Source organism: Xenia sp. Carnegie-2017, unplaced genomic scaffold (assembly GCF_021976095.1).
Source record: "Xenia sp. Carnegie-2017 unplaced genomic scaffold, XeniaSp_v1 HiC_scaffold_16, whole genome shotgun sequence".
NCBI lineage: Eukaryota > Metazoa > Cnidaria > Anthozoa > Malacalcyonacea > Xeniidae > Xenia > Xenia sp. Carnegie-2017.
The window spans coordinates 3016831-3038513 of record NW_025813469.1 but is presented as its reverse complement, the minus strand read 5'-3'; the positions used below and the strand labels follow the sequence as shown (position 1 = coordinate 3038513).

General features: G+C 36.9%; 5 protein-coding genes across 5 annotated transcripts; 2 read left to right on the top strand and 3 right to left on the bottom strand.

Moving 5' to 3' along the window:
* Positions 1 to 760: 760 nt before the first annotated feature.
* LOC124436644 lies at positions 761 to 3253 on the bottom strand. The gene is made up of 4 exons (XM_046986620.1): positions 2625 to 3253; positions 1961 to 2141; positions 1727 to 1778; positions 761 to 1368 (listed from the first exon to the last, which is right to left on the bottom strand). The coding sequence occupies exons 1-4, from the start codon at positions 3244 to 3246 to the stop codon at positions 853 to 855; spliced, it is 1371 nt and encodes a 456-aa protein (XP_046842576.1). The 5' UTR covers positions 3247 to 3253; the 3' UTR covers positions 761 to 852.
* A 79-nt stretch (positions 3254 to 3332) lies between these two features.
* On the top strand, positions 3333 to 4654 carry LOC124436646 (protein C19orf12 homolog). The gene is given in 4 exon segments (XM_046986622.1): positions 3333 to 3482; positions 3581 to 3865; positions 4228 to 4245; positions 4248 to 4654. Coding segments are annotated over 3 exon segments (429 nt in total). The 5' UTR covers positions 3333 to 3482; positions 3581 to 3681; the 3' UTR covers positions 4475 to 4654.
* Positions 4655 to 4977: 323 nt separating this feature from the next.
* LOC124436643 (N-acetylglucosamine-1-phosphodiester alpha-N-acetylglucosaminidase-like) lies at positions 4978 to 7733 on the bottom strand. The gene is made up of 5 exons (XM_046986619.1): positions 6667 to 7733; positions 6132 to 6260; positions 5855 to 6060; positions 5451 to 5508; positions 4978 to 5313 (listed from the first exon to the last, which is right to left on the bottom strand). The coding sequence occupies exons 1-5, from the start codon at positions 7518 to 7520 to the stop codon at positions 5127 to 5129; spliced, it is 1434 nt and encodes a 477-aa protein (XP_046842575.1). The 5' UTR covers positions 7521 to 7733; the 3' UTR covers positions 4978 to 5126.
* A 100-nt stretch (positions 7734 to 7833) lies between these two features.
* LOC124436645 (protein XRP2-like) lies at positions 7834 to 14017 on the top strand. Its single transcript, XM_046986621.1, has 10 exons — positions 7834 to 8034; positions 8383 to 8500; positions 8564 to 8655; positions 8734 to 8790; positions 9170 to 9285; positions 9617 to 9720; positions 9900 to 10028; positions 12712 to 12786; positions 12964 to 13063; positions 13492 to 14017. The coding sequence occupies exons 1-10, from the start codon at positions 7955 to 7957 to the stop codon at positions 13668 to 13670; spliced, it is 1050 nt and encodes a 349-aa protein (XP_046842577.1). The 5' UTR covers positions 7834 to 7954; the 3' UTR covers positions 13671 to 14017.
* A 529-nt stretch (positions 14018 to 14546) lies between these two features.
* Positions 14547 to 21215, bottom strand: LOC124437178 (coiled-coil domain-containing protein 102A-like). The gene is made up of 10 exons (XM_046987186.1): positions 20069 to 21215; positions 19474 to 19537; positions 17957 to 18065; positions 17399 to 17518; positions 16950 to 17060; positions 16774 to 16872; positions 16504 to 16560; positions 15877 to 15990; positions 15199 to 15302; positions 14547 to 14879 (listed from the first exon to the last, which is right to left on the bottom strand). Exons 1-10 carry the CDS (start codon positions 20499 to 20501, stop codon positions 14777 to 14779), a joined length of 1314 nt encoding a protein of 437 aa, XP_046843142.1. The 5' UTR covers positions 20502 to 21215; the 3' UTR covers positions 14547 to 14776.
* Between the last annotated feature and the right edge of the window lie 468 nt (positions 21216 to 21683).

The following is a 21683-nucleotide window of genomic DNA, read 5'->3' as shown; positions in this document are numbered from 1 at the left end:
TCTCAAGCGAAAAGTCTTCATCTCGTTGACTCATCAATAGACAAGTGTCCATCAGATGTTGACTTTATGCACGTGACAACATGGTTTGTGCTTCTGTGTATTTTATGAACCGTGACTTCTTCGCTAAATTATCTGTGGTTTAGAACATGGGTTAAATATTTAGACAGGTATATTTCAATTCTTAAATATTGCTGAAATCTTGAATACGCCGATGGCACATAATATTCTTGAAACGTGTTTTCCAGCCAGTTGTAAAACTCCGGTTTTGTTTTCTATGATGCTATCTCCTTATTTAAAGGTGTGAAATAAACAAAAGCAGATCATTTTGCAAGTCATCTGGGAAAAATATGAGTTACGTTTACTTAGTTTAAAGCCGCGGTGAAAATCTCATATTTATGGTAAAGTCTCCATACAGATCGAGATTAGTGAGCTTAGCCCATTGCTCAAAGCCATATACTGCCTAAAAACAGGCAAACTTAATGATTTCAAAAGATTCAATTAGAACAATATTGACTTTCGGTCAGTTCAAACTTCAAAGTAACTAAATAAATGGAATCCCTAGGTTGTGAACGAGCACATTTTTAACAAAGCATGCTAATGCGTTCCCTACAAATTGTAAACAAGTTCTAAGAAAAATTTGTCATTTTTTCGCATGCGCACGTGTTACAATCTCAGGAAAACCTGTCGATACGATAGTTTATCTGAACTTGACCCTTCATGGCGATGTGTGCAGTTGGTGAAGTATTGCAAGAGAGTATCGTCTATCGAGAAATCAATTTTCTTATACAACTCGTAAAGTTTCATATAAATTATCTACACGTTGTTATGTGAACATTGTCCAACTCTAAATTTCTACCAAATTGTTATCGGCTTAAGTTCTGGATTTTGATAATGATGCTGCGCGAACTTTCTTGTCCAGTCTCTCGCAACTATGTTAAAGTATTCTCTGTCCTCGGTATACATTCGCCCAACCACGTGCTCCATGCACACGTGACAGTAAGGATCTGTTAAAAGGGACTGGATGCTAACCAAAATCTTCGGTATTGTTAGCGCAAGGCTCCAGTTTTGACGAAGACAGTCTATACCAATGTCACCATGACGATTAACGTTCGGGTGTAGAATTCGCGTGAGAAAGCGTACCCGCGGTGGGCACATGGGATAGCTCCTTGGCAGTTCCAAATGCAAATAAAAAACACCGTTTTCATAAACCGAATCGGGTGGCCCAGTGATCGATGCTTGCCAATTAGAGTACTCGTCATCGACCGGACAGGCTCGTATACCATCAGGTGGGTCGACCAATAGCTGTTTGAGCTCGCTACGAAGACGCTTGTTTCGCCAAGCATTTGGAACGTCGTCAACTACGACTCTCTGAAAGATGATAATGAGGGGTTAATTTATATAAACTTTAAACTAGTTTAAAACTAAAAAACATAAGTCTTAAACGCACAATACAGTATTCTGTAACATTTCAACTGCGTTTATAAAAGAATATTCTTCTCATGGTGAATGATAGACTTTCAGTAATAATAATAATAGTATATGATCTTCGCACTTGGCTGGACAATTTAAGCAATTGTCTCATGAACCTGAAAAATTCAGGTGACTCAACGGGATTTGAACCCATGACCTCTGCAATGCCAGTGCAGTCCAGCAAAGTGCGAAGATCATATCTTCATTTAATTTCAAACACCGCACTGCATATAACATTCTTTCAGAATTTCAGTACCTTGTGTGTATAACCTTCTTCAAGACAAGTCACACATGTGGAGGCTTCCATCCTAAACAATAATGAAATTGCTTGTTAACTTCAGAAGTACAAACTTGGTTTCCCTGCAGCTATGTCAGTTCAAGGCAAGAAGATGAATTTCTTAATGCAGTTTTCAGGAAGTGAGCAAGGAGGATTTTTTAAAGGTAAAGTAAGTAGATTTTTTTTTGAGTTATTAGCTAACAGTTCACTCACATCTTGACATACAAATCTCTCCAACATTTAACTGCACCAACAGGTCGAAAGAGGGGCCATTTCTTTTCAAATATGATGCTCCAGTTTTCCATTCCATCAGTGAGCATGCGCCATCTTTGACACACTTGCGATGCCTTGTACAGGCCATTCTCATCCAAATATGAGAATATATGCATTAGAACTAAACAAGACATGGTGGATAATTAATTTTGGCAAATACTGGTACATACATATAAAAATTTCTACATAATTCAAAGTTCAACCAACTGACTTGAACTCTTGCCTATTTATCAATTTGGCCCATGAAAATGAGTTTGTTCGAGTACCAGAAAAAAATGAGTAAATCTATGTTTAAATACGTGCATTTCTGTAGCCATGTTTGGCACATTTGAGGAAACATAGCAAATAGCAATGTTCCACTTCCTACAACTGAGTACAAACAGGGAATGTCCAGGAAACACAAGAAAATGATAATGTTTCCACAGTATTGAAAACATGAAAACATTTGGGAAAACAGGGAGTCGTAATGTTCCAGCAAAGCTGCAAATTTCCCCAGTTTGCCCACAACCACTTGTTCCCTCTGTTTACCAGGCTGGGAATATGGTATGGTTGCCAAGCAACAATGTATTCTGTTTATTGAAAACTGGAATAGACAGCCACCTACTTTCAGTGGGAAAGCATTCGACCAAATCATCTTTGATTATTGCATCTTGTAGTTCATTTGAACAAAATTGGTCACGTGCACTAAAATCTTTATCAAAAATCGCTAGTTGTGCAAGGCCTAAAAATACATCCCCTTCATCGCAATCGTCCGATTCAGAGTCGGAAAAACATAAAACAGGTGGAAACGTAACATTTGCCGGTACTTTCGTCGATCCACAACCATTTTCATCGCTCCATTCCTTCTTCAGCAAACTATCTTTCCCGCAGCGATGCCTTGGCCTGAAGCGGGGAAATTTTTCACGGTCCTGTCGACTATAGCGGCCATAAGGTATTTGTTTGCACACGTTACTTGACTTCGACCTCAGTTCGTCGAATTCTCTTTGCAAGATTGTGTAATCGGGATACATGAACGCGTGACAGCGTTTGCAAAGCGGTCCTCTCGAGGGACTGGCTAATACGACCTCACATACAATACAGATTTGGGACACGACGTCGTAGACCAGATAATCCTCAATTTCAGAATCCACATCATCTTCTTCTCGCATTTCATGCGATTTTTCGTCGATATCGGCCGGTAAATGTATTCTACAACATTGCAATGAAGTCTTCTCGTCTTCCTCCATTTTTTGACCTTGCGGTTACGTCATCAAAATGCAGTGCTTCCACTTTGTATTCTCTCTTTCACGTGTTTTTGATCGTGAAGTATCGACCAATTTCCTGGATTTGAGGGTAATTACCACGACAAATTGAGAATACCCAGTATCATCGCCGTTTCCTTTCTTTGAAATCTATCAAAGTTATACTGCAAGTTTCTGTTATGTAAACTGTATAGCGTTAAACTAGAAGGAACAGGTTACAGGTTGATCGTCAAATCATTTACATTATAATGAATTTCTGTTGTCCTATATTTTGAACATATTAATAATTCAGGAAATTTCAGTTTAGTTTTTTTTTCAGTTTCATGTTCAACTTCAAACCCTTCCAGTTCAAACACAATTGGCACTTTCCAGTTTTTGCGATCATATATCATAAATTGTTGTTAAATATATCGAAAAATTATGGCGGGCACAGTTCGTATATCACCTAACGAATTGGTTGAATTCTTGGCAAAATTAGCTAAAAATGAAAACCTTCAGGTATCGGTGAAGCAGAGCGCTAAAGGTGGTCTGACAGCTGGCGTTTGTGCCACTGTTGGTGGACTTGTTGGTGGACCAGCTGGTATTGCAGTAGGAGCGGCAGTTGGTATGTAATGACTGTTGTGTATGGATTCAATTGATTATTGTGTGATTCTGGATTATTCTGTTCATTTGTTGTTTGATTCAGATGGGAAATGAAATTGAAAGTTTGCTGTTGAACTTAATTTCTTCCTTATAAACAGGCTGAAAAAACTAACTTCGCTGAATTTCAGATTATTCTTTTGCATACCACAATTACATTGTTCAGTCATGTTCATATGGTCAAGCCTTCAATCAATCAGTGCTAACTTGGCAGTGATGCCAACCTTTGACATCATTTCTAAGTTCAAAAGTTCCTGCAAGTGCTGCTATTTCTACACCCATGATTAAGATAGACATGGTCAAATCTAAGATTGTGATAATTCTTAGGTGGTCTTGTTGGTGCCTATGCACTAGTGGTACTTTCAAACCTGTCTATCAAGTGTTGCAAGAGTTGAGCTCTGTCGAAAAGGAGAAACTGCGGTCCTCAGTAATGGCAGCTTTAGGTGATGCTGGTGTCTTAGATTTGGCGTCTTTGGCTGCCCTTATTGCCACTGATCAGATGTACAAGAAGCAAATGTTGGGTGCAATGTTGGAGTACTTAAAAGGCGAATTGGGCATGGATTTTGTAGAATAAAGATATTGAATACATGTGAATAGGATTTATTTAGGCAATTAAATGTAGGAAGAAGCTTAGTTAATGACCAATGATGGAAACACTTACCAAAGTTGTGTTAATTTAATTGTATGCACCTATTTATTTCCTTGTATGAATAATGGGCACTTTATACTATATTATAAGTATATGAGCAACTCAGTGAGTGTGAATGGTTGATACTATAAGAGACTTCTTCAATACCATCTTCCATGCTTTCTGGTATTTTTGTCAATTGCTAGTGCCATGCAGGCACAGTACCATTGTAACAAGTTTCATTTACGTGTGAATAAAGTGCATGTGAAATCCATTGATGAAATAATGTTCACAATGTTTTAAACGTCAACATGATAGTGACATAAAGCTATACTGTAATTGGAACTAAATTACGGTGAATTGTGGTTATCACATTTACTGCATCTCACTCAATTATAGTACAGGCACAGTACCTATACATAGGACTGAAACACCAAAATGACAACATATACTTATTAGGCCATTTGCATTTACTTAAATATACATAAATATATCATTTTGGTTTCAGATCACTCCATAAATTGCTGTAACAATTAAATATGTAAACTAAACAAACATGGATTTGCAAAAGTCTTTTCATTGTAAGTTTGAATGCATTTTATATTTCATCGCTTTCTTCCAGCAAATTTACGGTATCCTCTCCCTTCAATCTGGTTGTCTTGCGTGGAGCTGCAGCTTTCTTCTTAGATGATTGTCCACAAAATAGGACAAAAAGCATGATAAAGTTGACCAAGACACTGAAAATCAACAATACATCTATCCATGCATAGTTCCTGATCAAAAATCTGAAAAAATTCATTTTCCCATGACTGAATATCATTCATGACCAAAGTAAGAAACATAATGAGCAGATGATCTCAACTCTCATCAAAACACCAAGATTATTAATTTACAGGTTTTATGAGCAACATTTCTATTTTACCTTTTGATAACCTCTCTGGTTGTCACATTGCCATAAGTTGAGCAATTTCCAGCCATTGCTAAAGAAACAATAATGCCAAGTTAAGTTGAGCCTGCAACTGCAACAAACAAACCAAATATTCAAACTGATAAAACATTAAGTGCAATACTAACATTTGCATGTTTGTAAATGTAAATTGTCCAGGTTGGTATAGTTCTGAGAAGAACTGTTTTGTTGTTGTTGTTGATGTTTCAAAACCTTAGTAATAGTCATCTTCAGAGTCAAAAGATGGCTACCGCTAAAGTTGTCGAAATTTCAGTCAACAACAACAGAAACAGTCCTCAGGACTATACCAACCTAGACAATCTACATTTACAAACATGTAATGATACTCCCGGGTTCAAACCATTTACTTTAATACTAACATTTATTACAGAAGACCATTTGACGTTGAATGACTGGCATTTTTGAATCATTGCGTTGGGAACATCCAGACCCAGTCCAGGGAGAGCGACACACACACACACCATCCCTGCTACATTCACCATTGCCATTACAATCAGGGGGGTTGCATAATTTGTCATGAACACAGAGGATGGTGCTCACTTTTCTTGCACAATTAAACTGTTCGCTGAAATGGTCAAAAAATGGAAATGATTTGAGGGTTGCCATCTAATTTACTGAGTTAAGTTATTTCATTACCATTTGTCAGATGGATAATTTACAACACTGCCATTGTCCACAAATGTCGCAGAGCCACCACCGTCAAGATTGATGGCATTTACTAATCCAAATGATTGCAACAATCTACCAAAATCATAAAGATTCAACCTGCAAAGTAACCATAAAGATGTTACTTCCTGAACAAATTGCTACAAAAATTTTGATCCAATTTCATCAAGATCCAATTAGATCCAATTTCTAAGATCCAATTTCATCAAGATCTTGGTAGTAAAGGCTTGAAAATATCAACCCAGGGGGGGACTCACATGTGCAAAAGTGCTTGCATGCCTTTGTGTTACATATTTTTAATTCAGCTTAACAACTAGGGGCACTAAAACTTGTACCCTGACAAATTTTAGGGGGTGCAATTGCTCTTCTCTGCAGTATGGCACAAGACTGCAGTTGCACCATCTTTTATCTAATCCCCCAGCTTGATGCAGAAGCAAATTATCTGAAGGCAATCATGATTATCCAAAGACATTCATTATTATCCAAAGACATTCACAATACAAACCCTTGGTGATGAGTTTTGCCATCAATTTGAACAATCATCGCACGGCCGTCTTTGTCATAACCAACAGCAGTTCTTGCAGATACAACATTTGCAAACATTTTTATGGTGCCCGTTTCTTCGGTATCTTGGCACTCAGCTTTGATACTTTCATCAACATATAATTCCCCATTTCTAAGAATCCATACAACACCTGTGACAAGTTGGTAGAACTCTTCTTTTTCAATGCCGGCAGTGACATCTTGCTCAGACAAATAACCAACCACCAGACTTCCATTTTTTAGGATTCCAAAATTTGCATTTTGAATACCTTTGGAATCTCGTACCAATTCGCCACCGCTGACTATGTTGCCAAGGCAACTTCCCATATGAGTATTGAAATATCCAGCATTCACTGCCAAACGACAGTTCATTTGCTCTGACGTCATGGCAACCGTGGACCGTACGTTGCCAGCACATCCACCGGAACGAAGAGGCTCAAGGACTGACAAACTTTGCAAAGGATTGGTTATAGAGGTGAGGTGACCGTTTACAAAGCGATCACCATTTTCGGTCGAAATCTTCTTTGAGAAATATTTAAGCTGATAAGTGTTTTTGCTCTTCTTGGAAGCCCTACTCGCTGGTGAATGTACCTCGAAGGTCGTGTTTCCATACACGATGGGCTGACAATCACGTACATGACGATGGTGATCGAAGTTGAGCCTCCTTGCGGAAAGGTCGCGAGAATTTTTGTAAGAACTTAGCAAACTGTCCAAAGGATCCTCTTCTGCTTGAGATGTACAAATGAAACGAGCAAACACCAATAACAAATAAAATATATTGGCTTTCATCCTGGAGTCCGGTGCAGAAATTACCATTTTGTCCAGTTGTCTTTGATGAATGAACTTCCACTTTTTTAGAATAAATATCTTTTTTTGCTACATTTGGGTTTTCAGTTTGGGAATCTGGCTCGATCTTGCCTGCAACTGCCTCTGATCCATATGGTCCAGACCATAGGTATGGGAAACCATTATCTGTAAATGGTCCTGCAGTGCCGTCTTGGTTTCACCATTTAACCGGGTTTGACTTTCTTTACTTTCACTGTTTCACACTTTATGACACGGTTTTTATAAAGTGTCCTGGGAATGAGCTATGAATAATTGATGTCCTTGGCAACAAAAGGCCAGTTGCTATGGAGTATTAAAATAAAAGATGCCAATGAGGACGAGTGGCAAAGTTGTTGATTGTTTATTGAATGATTTCATTGATTTGACATCATCATTTAGTTACTGGTTAACAAACAAGGCATGAAATGGGCTGTTTGCAGTCTTCGGAAAAGAAATCGCAATTGGACGAAGAAAGCAAAGACACAAAACCTAAAGTTTATAGCTGGTACGTAAATTAATGGTCAGTGCCTTTTGACTGAAGGTTTTCTCGTCAAATGCTTTATTAAATGTCATCATTTGGATAATTAATTGACACTTTTAGCGTTTTAGCTGTTGTATGCCGTTCATTAATCAATACATCGTGACTTTCACATTCATGTGGAATTAGGGCATATATTTGCTCGCGTGTCTTTTATCTTGTGTATGTTTTTTTGAAATGAAATTCCACATCAGACTTCTGAATCTCGGGCATGCTGAAGGAACACCCTTTCATTCATGCTTTGCGCTTTTCGACCAATCAGACCTTGACTATGTTTTCTGAACTACAATGAAGCATTTTCCATTAAATGTTTAGGGAAACACGTGGGGACGTTGATACAAGTAATTTTATCATCCAGAATGAAGTGGAGCAAGTTGTTGGTAGAATGCCAGGACAACTAAGCGGACAGCAATGTATTATTCAAAATTGTGAAGTAAGTCTTGGTTTGTACAAATAGCAATTGCTCAATTGATTTACAAGTGATTTTTCTTTCTAGAAAAGTGACATCTATATATTTGATCATTCAGCTACAGTATCTGTCGATGATTGCATAAATTGTCGAATATTCATCGGCCCAAGTAAAGGAAGGTGAAGAAATTTTTTTCAAAAGTAAATCATATAACATTGCTCTGATAATTTAACTTTACTAATATTTCAAATTTTCAGTGTTTACATACGAGATTGCTCAGATTGCAAGTTTGTTGTGGCATGTCAACAGTTTAGGTAGGTACCTCTGTGGCATAGTGAGAAGACTCTCACTTGGGGTGGGGTGGAAATCAACACTACATACCTCCCCCCTTGGTTTTTGCATGTTAACCATTAAGATAGGTAGTCCAGTAGCATAATGAGAAAAGTTAGCTTGGGTGAGTGTAAATCAACACAACAGCCCCTCCCATCGTATGATCAGATACTTCATACTACCCAAAAGCTAGAGGTTTGTAGATAAGAGGCATTGCAATTTTGTGAATATGCAATAAGGTTTTTCAAAACACATATGGTAAGGAGTGACCTCAAGGAGCTTTATAATTGTTCGAACATTAGTCCAACTCAATTTTCAATCTAACATTATCTGTCGTATAAAAGTTTTGGGCAAACTTTTTAGAACAAGAGACTGTAAACAATTGGACGTATTTTTGTGCTGCAATACACAGCCAATCATTGAGTCTTCTACTGGTATGAAGTTTGGTTGCTTTCAGTACAACTATCCCAACTTGCAGGGTGAGGAAAATCATTGAATGACTAGTGGCGGGGAAGCCTGCTGGCAAATTTGTTCTTGCTACGCAGTATTATGTACATTTCATATCATAAGGATTATTTATTTCTGTAGAAACATGTTGTTTTTGCATGTTATAAGTAAACACTCACACAGAATACACAATGAAACTATAATGGTTAGGCTGAGCACTTGTTTTATCAACAAGTCTTGCATGCATATGTTGATAGGACGGTGAGAAGCTAAGATTTCACCATATTTCCATTTTGTATATGTCCTTGTTTTTTTTCAAAGAAAGTTATGTTTTTAAATTTTGTTTTGTTATTGTACTTGAAGGTCAATTTGATGACGCTGGTCTCAGTATTTTCAACAACAACTGGAGTAACATTCACGATTTCACTCCAGCCAATGATGTGAAAACATGGACCCTCTTACCCAAGGTAATCTAGTTTATAACATCCCTCCGTCATCCCAGGTACCCTGTATGTATGTTGGGAAGAAGTATGAAAAAAATACATCCGAGTATTCTTCCAATACTTTTAAGACTAATTGTATCTCTTTGCTGCTTATGTTTTGAGCATTTCAAAGTTGAATGTGCCTTTTTGTTTGTTGAATGAAGGATGCCAATGTGAACGAGTATGTTCCATTTCCTTCACCCGATAAGTTTCCTGAAATAGAGGTATCTGCTGATCTGGATTCAAGTGTCGTTCCTGTCACTTTGGGATCACGAAGAAAGACGTCGGATGAGGTAAATATGTATAGTTTTAGAAGGTCAGATGGTCAGATGAGTTAGATAAATGTCTTAGAAAGAAGGCAGATGAGATCGACATATAAGTCTTGAGATCGCATGACGTTGTCGTATGCTCTTTAAAAGAAATCAGAGGAGAGAGAATTGTGGTGTGATAAAAGTCGGAAGAGGTGGATACATTGTTTTAAAAAGAACACACTTGTGGCATGTCCTTCGTGTTTTTAAAGAAGAACACACTTGTGGCATGTCCTTCGTGTTTTTAAAGAAGAACACACTTGTGGCATGTCCTTCGTGTTTTTTAAATAAGAACACACTTGTGGCATGTCCTTCGTGTTTTTAAATAAGAACACACTTGTGGCATGTCCTTTGTGTTTTTTAAAGAACACACTTGTGGCATGTCCTTCGTGTTTTTAAAGAAGAACACACTTGCATGTCCTTCGTGTTTTTAAAGAAGAACACACTTGTGGCATGTCCTTCGTGTTTTTTAAAGAAGAACACACTTGTGGCATGTCCTTCGTGTTTTTAAAGAAGAACACACTTGTGGCATGTCCTTTGTTTTTTAAAGAAGAACACACTTGTGGCATGTCCTTCGTGTTTTTAAAGAAGAACACACTTGTGGCATGTCCTTCGTGTTTTTAAAGAAGAACACACTTGTGGCATGTCCTTCGTGTGTTTTAAAGAAGAACACACTTGTGGCATGTTCTTCGTGTTTTATAAAGAACACACTTGTGGCATGTTCTTCGTGTTTTATAAAGAAGAAAACACTTGTGGCATGTTCTTCGTGTTTTATAAAGAAGAACACACTTGTGGCATGTCCTTTGTGTTGTTTAAAGAAGGACACACTTGTGGCATGTCCTTCGTGTTTTATAAAGAAGAACACACTTGTGGCATGTTCTTCGTGTTTTATAAAGAAGAACACACTTGTGGCATGTCCTTCGTGTTTTATAAAGAAGAACACACTTGTGGCATGTCCTTCGTGTTTTTTAAAGAAGAACACACTTGTGGCATGTCCTTCGTGTTTTTAAAGAAGAACACACTTGTGGCATGTCCTTCGTGTTTTTAAAGAAGAACACACTTGTGGCATGTCCTTCGTGTTTTTAAAGAAGAACACACTTGTGGCATGTCCTTCGTGTTTTTAAAGAAGAACACACTTGTGGCATGTCCTTCGTGTTTTTTAAAGAAGAACACACTTGTGGCATGTCCTTCGTGTTTTTAAAGAAGAACACACTTGTGGCATGTCCTTCGTGTTTTTAAAGAAGAACACACTTGTGGCATGTCCTTCGTGTTTTTAAAGAAGAACACACTTGTGGCATGTCCTTCGTGTTTTTAAAGAAGAACACACTTGTGGCATGTCCTTCGTGTTTTTTAAAGAAGAACACACTTGTGGCATGTCCTTCGTGTTTTAAAGAAGAACACACTTGTGGCATGTCCTTCGTGTTTTTAAAGAAGAACACACTTGTGGCATGTCCTTCGTGTTTTTAAAGAAGAACACACTTGTGGCATGTCCTTCGTGTTTTTAAAGAAGAACACACTTGTGGCATGTCCTTCGTGTTTTTAAAGAAGAACACACTTGTGGCATGTCCTTCGTGTTTTATAAAGAAGAACACACTTGTGGCATGTCCTTCGTGTTTTATAAAGAAGAACACACTTGTGGCATGTCCTTCGTGTTTTATAAAGAAGAACACACTTGTGGCATGTCCTTCGTGTTTTATAAAGAAGAACACACTTGTGGCATGTCCTTCGTGTTTTTAAAGAAGAACACACTTGTGGCATGTCCTTCGTGTTTTTAAAGAAGAACACACTTGTGGCATGTCCTTCGTGTTTTTAAAGAAGAACACACTTGTGGCATGTCCTTCGTGTTTTTAAAGAAGAACACACTTGTGGCATGTCCTTCGTGTTTTTAAAGAAGAACACACTTGTGGCATGTCCTTCGTGTTTTATAAAGAAGAACACACTTGTGGCATGTCCTTCGTGTTTTATAAAGAAGAACACACTTGTGGCATGTCCTTCGTGTTTTATAAAGAAGAACACACTTGTGGCATGTCCTTCGTGTTTTTAAAGAAGAACACACTTGTGGCATGTCCTTCGTGTTTTTAAAGAAGAACACACTTGTGGCATGTCCTTCGTGTTTTTAAAGAAGAACACACTTGTGGCATGTCCTTCGTGTTTTTAAATAAGAACACACTTGTGGCATGTCCTTCGTGTTTTTAAAGAAGAACACACTTGTGGCATGTCCTTCGTGTTTTTAAAGAAGAACACACTTGTGGCATGTCCTTCGTGTTTTTAAAGAAGAACACACTTGTGGCATGTCCTTCGTGTTTTTTAAAGAAGAACACACTTGTGGCATGTCCTTCGTGTTTTATAAAGAAGAACACACTTGTGGCATGTCCTTCGTGTTTTATAAAGAAGAACACACTTGTGGCATGTCCTTCGTGTTTTTTAAAGAAGAACACACTTGTGGCATGTCCTTCGTGTTGTTTAAAGAAGAACACACTTGTGACTTGTCTTTCGTGTTGTTTAAATAAGAACACACTTGTGGCATGTCCTTCGTGTTTTTAAATAAGAACACACTTGTGGCATGTCCTTCGTGTTGTTTAAAGAAGAACACACTTGTGGCATGTCTTTCGTGTTAATCCTTTTCAACTTTCAAATAACGTTGTGTCTTCAATTTCTTCATTTTCAGTCATGCTTAGTGGTCTTCTTTCCCAGAAATGGAGCGACACACAACGCGAAGTCTTTCCTCCGCGAAATGCGTCTGGTAAAGCTTGCTGACTTTTGCATTTTAATGACAGCAATTGTTTGAATTTTATGTATCATTCTTTTTGTTGGTGTATTCTGTGGAAATTTTAGTTGTAATTCACCTCACATGTCGTCTTCAGCGATGTTTGTTTCTTGGAAACCTATTTTTGTAACACGTTCTCTTATTATTTTCTAGAATTCCTTTGACTTGGTTCGTACGAAGGAAATTCAAATGAGTAGTGAAGATGCTCAACGGGTGTTTGGCAGAGAGCGTGATTTAAGTCATCTACAACAAGGTATGGCTGTTTTCCATTCCCACCCACCATTTTCTTTACTGTTTTTCTAGATCAATAAGTCCCAAATGGCATTTCCTTTATTAGTTTTCCTGACTATATTGATTGTGGTTATTCCATTCCCCATGCAGCATCCGACTATAGTTCACCTTGAAGAAGTTCTTTACCACGTAGTTGTTCTTTGCCCACTTTTTCTGCTAGTTTCTGTGAGGTTACAAACGCAATGTTTATCTGTTGATTGAGAATTGATTCACATTTAATTGACAAATTGAGCGAGGTAGTAGTACGGTCAGACGGAATTTTCACTTCTGCTAAATAATTCTGCATTTTCACCTTAAAAATCTTTAGTAGCTAAATTCGTATTCATATTATAGAAAGATCGCTCGCTGAGATAAATATCGCAAAATTTCAAATATATCTGCACGTTTCAGGTACTGCGATAGGACTTGAGATCAACGGCGATAATTGCGTCGAGGTTTGCAATAAAGTTTTCATGGCGTTGTTTGATGGAGAAAGCACGTCGGAAGTCGCTTTCGTATCCTCCAGCAAGGACACGGCCGATAAAAATATTGACGATTTTTACAATTTCGTGGACATGACAATGTCATAGCAACAAGTTGGTTGTTATTTATTTGTTCATTGTAGAAAACCTGTTTTCGAAACCTGTTTTCTATTTGTTCGCATACATAGTTATGTAAAGTAATAAATGAAGATTTAGTTGTGGTAATAAATCTAAATACTGCTTTGAATGGAGTATTTGCCATGGTGAATGGCAGTTCTAAAAAAAACTGTTCAAAACCTTGGTTTGCTATTGGTTTTCGACAGAACTTTTTAGAACTGTTAAAATAATTATCATGCAACATGGCAAATAAGCTATTCATAGCAGCAAATAATAATATATTATGAATAATCCCTTTTACTTGCATATGCAAACTTCGACTTTTATTGAAAATCAAATTAATTTTGCACTTGTTTGCAGTCCCGTAAACGGGGAGGGTGCTGTGGACGCAAGTGTATGTATCCATGAAAATTGTTTTTAAAAAATTCGACAGATAATAAAAGGAACACAAAATATTTGAAAATATCTGGTTGCATTCAAATATGAAAAACGGTCTCCGTGTTTTTAACTCAATCGCGCTGTGTTTGCTTCTCTAATCAGAGGTGTAACTAGAACGTTAATTTGAGGGGGGGGGGGGTCCATATTCATATATTCCTTTGTGCCCTGCTGATTTCTTTTGAAAGTGAATTGAATTTGAAAAGAAATCAGTTGGGCACAACTGAATATATGAACATACACACCCGCAAATAACGTTCCAGTAACGCCTCTGTCTCTAATATATCAAGTTAAGTCAGGTTTAACCAACTAAAATACATGACATTTTACGTGAGAAAAAATGTTACCAGTACGAGTTTGTTTTTTCTCAAATGTTCATCATCCCTTCTATAAAGTTTCTGGTTACGCAGCCAAGGGTGGTTTGCTAATGAGAAACTCTTAAACATCTGCATTTATTTGTTCTATTTCTGTTTACAGAAAACGATTAATAGTTGTAAAAATTTTCAAGTATCAATTTTCACTTATCTACAGTGTTACGATTTATGACCATGGACTAACTAGAATTATGTTTTGTTTGTATCTATCATACAACGAATTATCTTGATCAAATATTTAAATTCGCTTTAAAATGGTGATTCGGTCAGTGTTCCCCGAGTCTGTTATCATAAATCTAATTCCAGTAAATCATCATCTTCGTCCTCATCTCTGTAGCTATTCCTATCTCCACGTTTGCTTATTCGATTACCTTTGCTCATTTTGATCCACCTAAACAGAAATAATTTGTGAAGTGTAGGAAAACAAGCCCTTTTCCTAAACATTCCTATTAAATCATGTCCATGTACATATATGATGATAAAGTCTCGGTTTTCTAAGCACACCTGAAGTTTGAATAAGAATGATGGACCTTAGTGGATGTAATGGAGCATACTTAAATGTGTCTAATTTAATCCCCTTGTGTACACACTCTTCTAACTTAAGCTTAAGGAGTACCTGTATTGTACAATTTGACGATGAAGATACACTTTACAAATGATCAGAGCTATTCCTCAGTCGCCACTATTACTCGAAGTCTTCCTATCTTTACCTTTTCTGTAAATGTTCCATTTGAACTTGAAGCACTTGACATTGCTGTGTCTGATCGTCCAACTGTCGTTGTAGTTTTCGCTGCAGATTTTCTTTCTGATCGACCTTCAAACGCATATGCAGAGAATTAATCGCTCAAGTAAATTAAAGGTTTGCCGGTTGGCTTTTTCTGCGTGAGCGGTTCGACGTTTCATTTGATGGTTAAAAACGTTTGAAAACTTTGAACAGTTCTTAATATTGAGGAAGCATCGAGATGAAATAGTTTATAAAAACAAGATTAAACATGCTTAGTGTTTTAGAATATATGGTTTAACGGAATACAAATATAGCAGTCAGGACAGAGTTACAAGGTCACTTGGTTTTGTTGTTACAATAACATGTCTTTTAAAATATCTTTTTCTGTGGACAAGCGACGCAAAATACGCTGAAATGAGAAACGACCGTTTTATCTTTTTATAATTGGCGAAACTGATGATTAATAAAATAAATGTAATCAAATAACGTTTGCATGGAAAATCACTTCTTGTCAACCGTTGTCTGCTTTTGTTATCTTTCAAAAAGGCAAAAGTTTTCAGTTAGTCAAAACAAAACTGCTAGACCCTCTGGGTTTTATCGTGTCTTCAATGTGCAGTAAACTTGAAGTTGAATCGTAATTTTTCTGTTCTACGAGAAATTGTACCTCATCTTCTGCTGCAGTTAGTTTCATTTTTAACTCGTCAATTCTTCCTCGAAGTTTCCTGATTTCTTCATCTTGTTGATCCAAGCGCGTCTTATTATGTAAAACGTCTTCTTTCTATATACACAAGAAGGAGAACATCTTTGGCATTTAGCATTCGAACAAAAGTCTATATAGGAGGGACGACGATTATTTTTTTATTTAAGATATCAAAGATGTTTACTGTGTTTGCACAGGCTTATGCAAACCGAAGAGACCTTTGGGAGAACTCGAGAGCAGATTAGTGCAAGCCCGACACCGAAGGTTGAGGATTCTCACAAAGGTCTGCGAAGTTTGCATAAGTCAATGCAAACACGAAAAACATCTTTTATTTCTTTTATAAAATAAAACAATGTGAAAAAGCCAAACATTTTAATTTTTCCTCTAAAATGTATTCATAATCGATTTTCAAATTCTCTTTGTCTGATTGATTGTTATGAATGATTTGATTGGTTGAGCTCGGATGTTTTGCACAGGCTAATGCAAACACAGCTCTAGACCAATCAGCGCACGCGTTTCATTGTGTTTATTTTACAAATGTCAGTATTCTGTTGTAGAGCCTCTTCATACAGAGACATTATCACAGCTTACCTTATCTTGATAGATTTTTTTTAATTTCAAGTGTGATGTCTTGAGCTCGCTCATTTCCTAAGAGAACACGTGATTGAAAAGACCTATCAAAACGAATCATTTGTACATTCCCAATTGCGTCATTTGTTTGTAGAGGATAAGTCATGATTGCTCCCATAATCATGTCCTTCGTAGAGTACATAGCATCTTGTAGTGTCAGTAATGTCCTTATTGTTCTTAGAAATATAACTTAGCTCAGTAAATTAGCTTTTGGTCTTCTATATCCAATACCTTTTTCTTTTCGTCTAACTCTTTCTGTATTTGTTTTAACTTCGTATCTGTAGCCTGTTTGATCTCGTCCGATTTCGTTTTCATTTCATTTTGTAAATCCTGTGAAACCAATTATGAGGAATTATCTATTCACTTTCTACTTCGGTATATTTTGAAACAACTTTTTCTCGTTTTACCGTCAATTGATGTCGAAGCTTCTTGCTTTCTCTTTCTGCATTCAACTTTTGAGTTTCTAGTTTCTCTCGTTTGTTCCATTCGCTGGAGTTCTCCTTCTGCAATCTTTCGATCTGAAACAATTTGTAATGACAAAAAGGTGTTACAGCTGTTGTCGTCCTTAATGTTACAGAAAGCTATGGGATGTATCTGTGGGAGATTTCAGAAACTAGTTTGGGTCTGAAAAGTGCGCCATTTTTTGATAATAAATAAGCAGGAAATAGACAAGAAAAATCATGACAGCTGCATTTCCCTTCTATTGGAGAATTTTGTCCTGTTGTCACACACATTTGTTCTGCAATTAAAGAATTTTGTTCTGTAACAGATTTTTTTGCTTTAGGGATCAAATGCAACGAGATCAAACAGTCATGGTTAAACATTTTCTGATCTTCTTATTGCATAGTTAACATACCTCTGAGCGAAGATCTTTGACTTTTCTATCCACGCTGTCTGCACCATATGTAACACGAACGTTGCCAGATGACAACTTTTCGTTGTTCACAATCTCATTTTCTTCCTTCCGTTGATTAAGCTGCAATTGGACGCACGAGGCATGAGTACAGTTGTCATAGTAAGTTTTCATAATAAGTTTTCATAATAAGTTTTGTAGCATTTAGATGAAAGGGGGTAGTTCATTTCGCGTTAGAAAGCTTATAATTTGACTAAGAGTGCGATACGTAGTCATCTGAAGCTGTCTACGTAAATCCACTGCGGTCCACCATTCACGATTTTCTTCAAAAAATAGCTACCTCAAGGCATGAGAATGTTTCTATAAATCGTATGCATTTTGTTCATTTAAGTATGTAATTTGGTTTACGTCTTGGGTGCCCTCTCTACAGAAGAACTATTTTGAAACATGAGAATGTCAACATGGAGACGTATAGATTTATGACTTTACAGTTCCTTAACAATGCAAATCTGTTAAAGTCATGTGGGCGACCGTCCACTAAAAGATAACTTCACGTGATACCTCGTTCAAAACATTTTCATTGAGGTTTTTTTCGTGGTCGAGAGACTCTTTCAACTTTTCCATTTCTTCTCTAAGTTCGTCTAACGTTTTGGTAACTTCGTTTTTTAATCTATGGTAAGATATAAAATATCATATTTCTGTCTAACGTTTTGGAGACTTCTCTTTTTAATCTCACAAAATTAAAGAAAAAGAGAATGACGGATTTCTGTGACTAAAAACACTCTAAACTGAACTCCATTGTTTTCTAACAACAGGATCAGCGATGAAATCTTTAAACATCAATTTGAAATATCCAAACTCAATTTTATATCACACAGCAGAAATATCTATGACGCCTTGTTAATGTGGTGCCGCCTGGATGAAGTGGGAAGTTTTTTTATCTCGCCCATCCTTGAAACGCGTGTTCATATGGATGAAAATATTGACAGAATTAAGGATTTGAACTGTCATTTTTCCTTTTGAGAATATTTCTGGAACTTATGTATACTCAATAGACAAACTTATCCGTTAACATTCTGGCTTACCGGGCAGCAAGTGCCCAAGATCTCATTTGTGTGTGATGATATAGACATGTACAAGAATTTGTATTATGGGAGGAATCTAAGTGAGCATCCTGTCTCATTAGATAGGAATCATATCATCATGCACCATAAGCGAGAATTTGAAATCATATCATCATACAACAGGACACCCACTCAGTCATATCGTGGTATAAAAGTCAGCAGTTTTTAAGCAAGCGCCCGCCTGCTGAGGATCGTATGTATAAAGTAACTGGGACTGCAATCTTTTTTGTGTCGTGGTTCTAGAGATTTGTGCGAGTGATGTTGACTTATGTTAGCCTAAATAAATGTTTGCTAAAGTAGCTTCAAATGTCATTGTCAGGTTGTTTTGACGTTATATGAACATCACGTTTTGCTCGCCAGATGTGAGTTGGATGGGAAGCAAATGAGTGTAAACATATATGCAAATTTTTGTACCAGATTCGGTCGGATGAGCTTAACCTCTCCTGTTTTAAACTTCACAACTTTATCAAACAGGTAGAACAGTCTGGGCTCATCAAACCTAATCTAGTACATAAAAAAAGTCGAATATTTGGCCACACTGCAGCAAATACTATCTCCCTTGCTGTCGTTGATGATTGAGTTCGTTCTAATACGACCCCCTGGTACAATAATTATTCTGAATGAGTTAATTAAAGTTTTGTTTCAGTCTGACAAAGACCAAAGAATTTTAGAAAACGAAGACGTCAAATCTCATGCAATCATCAAAATTTTCATACACGTCTTACGGAATATTTTCCTTTATTCATAAAAACCATTGTGAGGTATGAGATGGACTTGGTCTTTCACGCAATAGTATGAACAGTTGTCAAACTCCTGTAATAGTTGATAGATTTGCCTTCTTACTTTGTCTAGCTTGACTTTCTCACCTTCGTTGCTTTTTATCACATTTCATGAAGAAATATACCTATGTTTTTTTTAAAGAAAGGAAACAGAAAAGCAAATAAATCATCTCACCGAATCTCTTCAGCAACGTTATCTTCTGCGGTTTTAATTTTTCTTTCAAGGTTTCGATGTCTGTCTTAATTTTTCTTCTAATTCGGTATTGTTTTCCTCGAATTTATCCTCTTTATCAATATTTTCACGAAGGCGTTCATCTTTGGAATTTGTATCAGTAAATTTTCATCCAGAGTTTTTGTCATTTCCACGAATTTCTTTGCGTCCATCACATCATCCTGAAGGTGGTCAGTTTTTTCACAACTTCTATAGTACAAGTGAAGTAAGAAGGAAAAAGTTTATTGATTGTGTACAGATATGAAACTGGTGGCTGAGTTTGTTATTAGTTATCAATGAATAAAATGCATGTCTCATTTTTCAAGAAAATCGTAAAAACATTTTAATAAAGTTACTGGATTATGCAACCGCTAACGTGTAACGGACACAGAGTTTGATAATCATCACGAGTTTGATAATCATCACTACGAAAGAATTTTTCGATGGACTGATATAATCATCACAGCATTTTTGCAGCTGATTCGAAATCTTTTGTTTTTCACATGCTTGAGTGAAGAAATTTTATCACATTCTTGATGTGAAATCAATAAGGCCTTACTTGTTGTGTGCTGAACAGACTCCGTATTGTACTCCGATGGTGAATTTGAGGAAATTTCTGTCATCGGTTTCATTGGGGCCACGAACGCACGTCGGTCGCGTCTTAATTCCGCGTCCATTTTATCCACTTGTTTCCTCAGTTGTTCATTCTCGTCCCTGAAGTCGTTGCGTTCTCGCTTCAGATGGTAGATTTCATCTTTGGCATCTTGGAGCTTTTGTTTTAACGCTTTGAGTTCCTCCCTCGCTTTGTTTCGTTCATTTTTTACCTGACTCCATTTCTCTCGCCAGTTTGCCGTGCAATCCGACCACCAACGCATCGTTTTCTCCATTTCTACTGCGCGTATCTTTGCTTCTCGCAACTCGTCTAGTTGTATCGGCTCCGGGCTATCGAAGCTCATTTTGTCTATGCTTTTGAGCCCTTCGAAATGATTCATTGATGTACTAACCGAGTCTCGTTTCTCTTTATTTTTTCGAAGCAAGTTTACTTTGATGATTGAATATACTTTGGTCAAAACGCACGAGGTACACTCTTGAACAATGGTCTTTTGATACAGACGAAGATGTAGGATTTGATCAACTGTAATGATGTTTAAAGTGTCGATCCGATGCCCAGGTGTAATGCGTCTAACTTTGTGATTATTTAAATTCAATTGGAGCTGAGAGGTTAATAAAGGTTAAATCAAGATTGATTGATATTCACTTCAGCACTTTGTCGTCAAAGCTTAGTATCATCGCGACTCGTGGAAAATGCTATTATTCTGACTGTTTGAGCATTTGAAACTGTATCGATTTGTAGTTCTATTCTCTCGACTGAAAAAGTCGCCAATGTTTTGAGTTTCTCCCTCCTACAACGTTAACCCTGATATCTATAGTTGACAAATACAATCGTCAATCATTAAAATATTATTCATTTCTGATTGGAAAATGCAAATCTTACAATAATATATAATATGGCCTACGGGCCTTGACTTCATGTATCATTTTTGAAATAGATAAAATCGTGAAATTTGAAGCTCAAGTTTCGATGAACGCAACTCACGATTCTCGATGTCATTTGACTTTGCAAGGGCGAACATTTTAACACTATTTTTGCTAAATCGAACGTCTTTAAAACAAAAACAAGCTTGAAGTGGATTATTGAAAGTCTAGCCGCAATTCTACTTATGTCTCTATTGATTAGGCTATTTTATGCTAAGTTCGTTAGGGCTTGTCCCTGATGTGTTGATAGGACTGTCAAATTTTCCTGTAAATCGAATCAAGCGAAAGAAAACGGATATCGAGTGTGCTAGGCCTTAAAGAACGTGTATGGATAAAGTTAATTTTAGATATTTGTATGATTTCAATGCTATTGTGCATGCTGTTGGTAAACCAAAAAGCACGAAATTTGCTTCACTCGGAAGTAAATGGATTTTCATTAAAATAACTTCTTTCATCAATGTCGTTTTTGATTAAATTGTCTGTTAAGAAAATCCGCTACTGTTATGCAAACTGAAATTCCAGATTTTATACATGGTTTATTATAAACAAACGGAAAAAGAAACTATTTACAAAATTTTTAGACAAAATTTCAAGGACCATGACTCGGTTGCATTCAATAATACATCACGTGCGAAAGT